We start from the raw sequence: 7,205 nt of genomic DNA, 5'->3' as shown, positions 1-7,205 counted from the left end.
TGATGTAGTTTGAGCCCGTGTCTCGATCATCTTAATGAAAACGTGAGAGAAAGTGTTTGATTATCACATACTATGGCAAAAAATGTATTCTCTTACTGTGGGCTTTAACTCCTCTCCTACATTTAAAATGTGGATTGACTTTCTTCCTCGTGAAAAGCTCACCTATGACCTCTAATAGAAAGCCCAGGTTCGATGTTCTCCACTACATTTAAAACTGGACAGAGTGAACGGGGTGACTAAGGAAGTGTATGTATACATGTAAGGTGCTGTGAAACTAATTTGCTAGTTGTCTCTGCTAAAACTGGAAATATTTAATGCAATTACTGATAGTGCTGCTTCTGCAAAAAATTAAACTTTTGTATTTTGTCTGCCACAGTGACCGTGGATTGTGTTGTTTTTTTTTTTTTTTTTCTCAATTTAAAATTATCTATCCAATAGCCTCTTACGTTACAAAATATGGGCAGTAGACGATGAGTTAATGTAATTCAACAATACACTTGAATTTGAGCAAGAGTAAATTCAGTTTGGATAAATGTTTAACCATATTCTATTAGACCATGTTTGATTGTCCTTAAATTGCATTGTTTTAAATAAAAATCCCTTGTCCAAAAAGTGTGGCTTAACCAGTCACCATTGATGCCCAATAAGGAAAATATATCTGCCCTGTGAATTCGAAATGGGGGGAAATTTGCATATTCAAATGTTTTGGAGCATCATCTTGAAATGCACACAGGACTGACTGTCAAACAAGGACTAATGATAATATCGAAGAAAATAAACACATTGGGTGAAATTCTCCTTTATAATACACATGGTTTAAGCACCTACAATCACAAAACAATCCTGAAAAGTTATACAAAGTGAATTGTCCCATTTAGCCTAAATCACCATTCTTCATCCTGCTTTGTGGTTTTAGGATTCCATTTGTGATCCTATCTTCTGAAAGCTGCAGGCAAAGAACAATGTTGATTAACTAACGATGCATAATCACTGCACTCCAAGTCATTGTAAAATGGTCTAACATTGAGAATCAATTGAATACAAAATTTAACATAAAATAAATCACTGATGGCCTGACAATGAGTACTGTTAAATGCAATGCACACAATTTGATTGTCAGATTAGTAGTAGTTCAATTAACGTTTACATGCTTTGCAAGAAAAACGAGTTCCCTAATAATCCTGTTTACATGGACACTTCTGAAATCAGGCTACTGATCATCAAGGATATCAACCACCCGAGCCATGGCCTGTACGCCCCCATATCATCCAGAGGGTGAGGTCAGTACAGGTGCAGCAAAGCTGTGACCGAGAGACTGAAAAACAGCCATCACTAGCCGGCCTCCACCCAGTACCCTGCCCTGAACATAGTCACTGTCACAAGCCGGCTACCACCTGGTTACTTAACTCTACACCTTCGAGACTGCTGCCCTATAGACATAGAACACTGGCCACTTTAATAGTGTTTACATGCTGTTTTTACTCATTTCATATGTATATACTAGTCCATGCCACTGACATTGCTTGTCCTAATATTTATATATTTCTTAATTGCATTTTTTTACTTTTAGATTGTTGTGAATTTTTAGATACTACTGCGCTGTTGGAGCTAGGAACACAAGCATTTCACTACTGCGCTGTTGGAGCTAGGAACACAAGCATTTCACTACTGCGCTGTTGGAGCTAGGAACACAAGCATTTCACTACTGCGCTGTTGGAGCTAGGAACACAAGCATTTCACTACTGCGCTGTTGGAGCTAGGAACACAAGCATTTCACTACTGCGCTGTTGGAGCTAGGAACACAAGCATTTCACTACTGCGCTGTTGGAGCTAGGAACACAAGCATTTCACTACTGCGCTGTTGGAGCTAGGAACACAAGCATTTCACTACTGCGCTGTTGGAGCTAGGAACACAAGCATTTCACTACTGCGCTGTTGGAGCTAGGAACACAAGCATTTCACTACTGCGCTGTTGGAGCTAGGAACACAAGCATTTCACTACTGCGCTGTTGGAGCTAGGAACACAAGCATTTCACTACTGCGCTGTTGGAGCTAGGAACACAAGCATTTCACTACTGCGCTGTTGGAGCTAGGAACACAAGCATTTCACTACTGCGCTGTTGGAGCTAGGAACACAAGCATTTCACTACTGCGCTGTTGGAGCTAGGAACACAAGCATTTCACTACTGCGCTGTTGGAGCTAGGAACACAAGCATTTCACTACTGCGCTGTTGGAGCTAGGAACACAAGCATTTCACTACTGCGCTGTTGGAGCTAGGAACACAAGCATTTCACTACTGCGCTGTTGGAGCTAGGAACACAAGCATTTCACTACTGCGCTGTTGGAGCTAGGAACACAAGCATTTCACTACTGCGCTGTTGGAGCTAGGAACACAAGCATTTCACTACTGCGCTGTTGGAGCTAGGAACACAAGCATTTCACTACTGCGCTGTTGGAGCTAGGAACACAAGCATTTCACTACTGCGCTGTTGGAGCTAGGAACACAAGCATTTCACTACTGCGCTGTTGGAGCTAGGAACACAAGCATTTCACTACTGCGCTGTTGGAGCTAGGAACACAAGCATTTCACTACTGCGCTGTTGGAGCTAGGAACACAAGCATTTCACTACTGCGCTGTTGGAGCTAGGAACACAAGCATTTCACTACTGCGCTGTTGGAGCTAGGAACACAAGCATTTCACTACACCTGCAATATCTGCAAAATATGTGTATGCAACTAATAAAACATGTTTTAATTTGACGGCACTCTGATAAATGCATAAAATAACCAACCAAAATAAACGTTCTACCACAGCGTCCATGTTATTTTTGGGAAGCATATTTGAATCGGAGTTCGGACATATAACATTTGTATGTGAAAACTACTTCTAAAACACATGCATTCAATTGTTCCAAACACTTCACTCGCACTAAAGAGGGAAGCTCGCTCAGCACATGCGCAGATCAAATACACCGCTGGACCGCCGATTAAGGTGTTTATGTGTCTTAATACTTCTAAAGATTGTTTTAATCGGTGTATGCTTAATTCGTTTTTGACCGTACGCATATTAAGATAAGCAGAGTAAGGTGTTTACATGACTATTGCATAATCTGCCTACTGCCATAATCAGATTAATATCAAATTAATACTGTGCATGTAAACATATTCAATGATGTCAAGAAAACTCAGGCTCACCTTTTCTTTTAGTTTTCTTCTTCATTAGTTTCTTCTTCTTCTTCTTGGGCCCCGGGTTATCCGTGTCCTGGAGGGAGGGACAGAGAATGTTTATATCAACACTTTCATATATTAATAACATAACACAGCAGTGGAGAATAAATCTGAAGTGTGCCCATTATTCCTGGGACCACCTGTATGTAAAATATTATGCAAGCATGACTAAGTCGCTTTGGATAAAAGCAGCTGCGAAATGGCATATATATCTTATATGATCAATCACTGCATGTCAGCAAGGAGTGTGACCTGTAGAAGACTGGTGTGTGTCACGTAAATGTGTCCAACTCACCTGTCCCTCTCCGCCCGTTAGGGCTGTGATGTCACTGAACCGTGTGATGCCACTCAGCTGACCAGACATTCCCAGCATTCCTCTCTTCTTAGCACTTCTCTCATTTCGGGGCACTTGCAGACGCACCATCATCGACTCCTCAAAGTTTTTCCTAAAGGAAGAAAATAAATACATGAAGGGACTCCCTCCAAATGAGAGGGCTCAAAATACTGTAGTACTAGACAGTTAAAGGAGTCACAAATCAATAATCTAATTGATGATTGTGTGATCAATGTGTCTGATGATGACAGCACGGACCTGTGCAGCTGCTCTCGGCTCTGTCTATCTGTCTGGAAGTCCCTGTGCTCGCGGATCTCCTCGGGAGCGTCGCTGTACTGCTGCCGGAGTTCCTGGATCACAGAGCTGCGGAGGGCGGCACGCCTCTGCTTGTCCGCCAGCTCCTTCTTTTTGTCTGCATCGGTCAGGTCTCCCTCTGTTGATCAAGTAAAGAGGTCTTATATATTACAGCCATGGTTTTGTAAAATCATCCATCACAGAAATAAGACAGCTTTGGGTGCATTTGTAATGGGGGGGGGGGGGGGGGGGGGGTGTACATACGATTCAACAGAGAAGAAGATTTAAAAAACAACTTATATTTGACATTACCATAGTGCATTGGGGCAATCTTGGGGGGAACATATTTCTTGCCACTAGATGGCACTTTTTTCTCAGCGCCTTCAGCCTTCTCTCCACCATCTTCATCCCCCGAGTCTTCTGATTCACTTAGCTATGGAATTAAAAAAACATTTTTTAAAGACATTCATAAGCTGTTGTGCAAACCAGATTTCATTCTGTAATTAGGGAACAAAGAACACAATGAATAATAATAATATAATTAAGCAATAAGGCCCGAGGGGATGTGGTATATGGCCAACATACCGTGGCTAAGGGCTGCCCTTATGCACAATGCAGAGTGCCTGGATACAGCACTTAGCAGTGGTATATTGGCCATACACCACAAACCCCCAAGGTGCCTTAATGCTATTATGAACTGGTTACCAACGTAATTAGAACAGTAACAATACATATTTTGTCAAACCTGTGGTATATGGTCTGATATACCACGCACGGCTGTCAACCAATCAGCATTCAGGGCTCGAACCACCTAGTTTATTATGTCTGATATACCACGACTTTCAGCCAATCAGCATCCAGGAGTCAAACTACCCGGTTTATAATTGTATTAATCTAACATAGACTGAGGGATGCCAAGAGATGAGAAGTGCTTACTTTGCTAACAAGGTTATCCGGATTGGGACGGAACTGCAATGGGTCATTTTCCCCTACAAAATATAAAATAAACAATTTACAATACAATCAAGGAATGTATATCACATGCATTCTGATTAGTACATACATTTGTCATAACAATTAAAGACTTGCTTCCTTTCCTCAATATCACATCTCACCTAAGCTCCCAGTCACTGCTGTGCGCACCAATTTATCAATCTGATATCTCAGTTTCTGGTCCAGAGGGCGCATCTTCTCTAAAACCTAGTAGAGCAACACAATAGTTAGAATATAGCAACAGAGATCCAAGATGGCATTCATGAGCCCAAACAAGACCAAGAAGACTATGCAAAAAGTCAACAGTAATATGAATTTGGGATGATGAAAATGGGAGAGGTTGCACATGCACAGCCCCACACACTGAGTGGTACAACATGTAGTGACCAGCAATGAAGGACATCTTACTGTTCTGACGGTGACCAGTCTGTGAAGGGCGCCACTGTCTTTCACACTACCACCCTCTGATTTAAGACTGATCAGGTGAGTGACATCTTGCAGGTAAAACAGCAGCAGCTGATATCTAAGGTCAAGGAAAGACAAACCCTACAAGAGAGTGGGAAATGTACATTTGCATAAAGCATTTGAGCGAGACAATGCTTCCTGTTTATGTGAACTCTCAACGACCATATGTGTGAATCCTATTATAGTACTTACCTTGGATGTTTGGAATTTTCCACCTTGGACCCTCTTTAACAAATCTCGAACCTGCCCTGTAACTGATGCCACCTAGGATTGAATGTGTACAGACAGACCATAAACAACTGAGTGACTGGTAATAGATCTCAGTAACTAGTAATAAATATGACTGATAAACAACACTACCGTAGCTATGTCACATCATTAGCAAGGAAGCTACAGAAGACAAACAGCCGGCTGAATTATAACTACATAACTAGATTTTTGGTATCAATTACTGGACGTTACAGGTTTGCCTATACAAAACGTTGTCATAGATTTTCAACTGAATCTTCTAAAATGTGTGTGCCCAGTTGCAGGTGGTTCTAAAATAAAATAAAATGTTTGCTCCATGAAGTGTACGCAGACATCTTGTCAATTTTAAATCTCTCATTGATCGAGACAGGGGAGTGTCATCATGACATGCAGCACTTTGGGGTGGACCCACCTGCCTCAATCAATGAGAGAAGATTTGAAATAGACAAGATGGCGGTGTACACATTGTTGGATTATTTCTTGAAGCGAAATTTTCATTTGAATAATGGAGCCTTTTCGAAATGTAAAAGAAACACCTGCAACTGGTCACAGACATTTTAGACGTTTAGTATAGGTCGTTTGGCATCGGCAAACCTGTAACGTTAACGCTCAGTAATGGATGCCACAAATCTTTGGTTATATCTCATTTCTGGTATCAAATCTGTAGCTAGCTGTATTCTGAACCTAACCTGTTCAGTAAGACTGTTCAACAGCCGCACAGCATTGGGGCCATCACTGTCTATCAAATCCTGAAAGAAAATAGCAAATCAAAATATTACAATAAGTACTGCTTTCGAAGTTGGTAAGCCCAGGCAAACACTGTCCCATAGTTAACTAGTACAGCTAACGTTAGCTAGCTACAGGATTTAGCTAACGTTACTAGCTAAGATTATTTGTTAGCTATGTAACTAGCTATGGCGCGCCCTGTGTGAAGTGGCTGGATAATTGCGGTGTGTTCAATCATGAGATATGGCAGCAATAACGGTAATAATCTTGAAACGTTTAAAGAGATATCCAAAATCTTGACATAAAACGAAAAACATAAAATTCAACTCACGTTTTCGCTATAGGAAGCCGCCATTTTGATTGAAAGTTGCATGTACGGAAATTGCTAAGGGACAGTGGAATCGCAAGAAAGAGTTTCGTAATTCGTATCACGCTGACTACATATCCAAAGAATTATGGAAAATGCACTTATGCAAAATGCCCATGGTGAATAAAACCTAAACAACCAACACAACATAATAACCTCATATTTTGGGTTATGAACGAGTGCTGCCCCATGTACAGTGCCTTCGGGAAGTATTCAGACCCCTTGACTTTTTCCACATTTTGTTACATTACAGCCTTATTCTAAAATTGATTAAATTGTTTTTACCCCTCATCAATCTACACACGTTAAACCATAATGACAAAGCAAAAACAGATTTGACATTTTTTTGTGTTAATTTATTAAAAATAAAAAATGATATCACATTTACATAGGTATTCAGACTTTTTACTCTGTACTTTGTTGAAGCACCTTTGACAGCAATTACAGCATCATGTCTCGGGGTAAAAACCTATTTCCGCTTTGTCATTATGGGGTATCTTGTGTGGATTACTGAGGATTGTTAGTTATTAAATCAAGTTTAGAATAAG

General features: G+C 40.7%; 1 protein-coding gene across 1 annotated transcript; it reads right to left on the bottom strand.

Annotated features, from left to right (window-relative positions):
- Positions 1-394: 394 nt before the first annotated feature.
- ngdn (neuroguidin, EIF4E binding protein) lies at positions 395-6,714 on the bottom strand. Its single transcript, XM_020494521.2, has 11 exons — positions 6,622-6,714; positions 6,254-6,313; positions 5,508-5,579; positions 5,259-5,396; positions 4,973-5,057; positions 4,794-4,846; positions 4,170-4,290; positions 3,822-3,996; positions 3,525-3,675; positions 3,197-3,263; positions 395-946 (listed from the first exon to the last, which is right to left on the bottom strand). Exons 1-11 carry the CDS (start codon positions 6,661-6,663, stop codon positions 933-935), a joined length of 978 nt encoding a protein of 325 aa, XP_020350110.1. The 5' UTR covers positions 6,664-6,714; the 3' UTR covers positions 395-932.
- Positions 6,715-7,205: the final 491 nt, after the last annotated feature.

Source organism: Oncorhynchus kisutch, linkage group LG11, assembly GCF_002021735.2.
Source record: "Oncorhynchus kisutch isolate 150728-3 linkage group LG11, Okis_V2, whole genome shotgun sequence".
Taxonomy (NCBI): Eukaryota; Metazoa; Chordata; class Actinopteri; order Salmoniformes; family Salmonidae; genus Oncorhynchus; species Oncorhynchus kisutch.
Note: the sequence above shows the minus strand (reverse complement) of the source record. Positions and strands in the feature narration are given on the sequence as shown.

Coding starts and splice junctions, on each gene's coding strand:
- ngdn (XM_020494521.2), bottom strand. CDS start 6,663: ATGCAACTTTCAATCAAAATGGCGGCTTCCTATAGCGAAAAC. Junction 5,058..5,258: donor GACTGGTCACCGTCAGAACA/GTAAGATGTCCT, acceptor TTGCTCTACTAG/GTTTTAGAGAAGATGCGCCC. Junction 4,291..4,793: donor CGGATAACCTTGTTAGCAAA/GTAAGCACTTCT, acceptor TTAATTCCATAG/CTAAGTGAATCAGAAGACTC.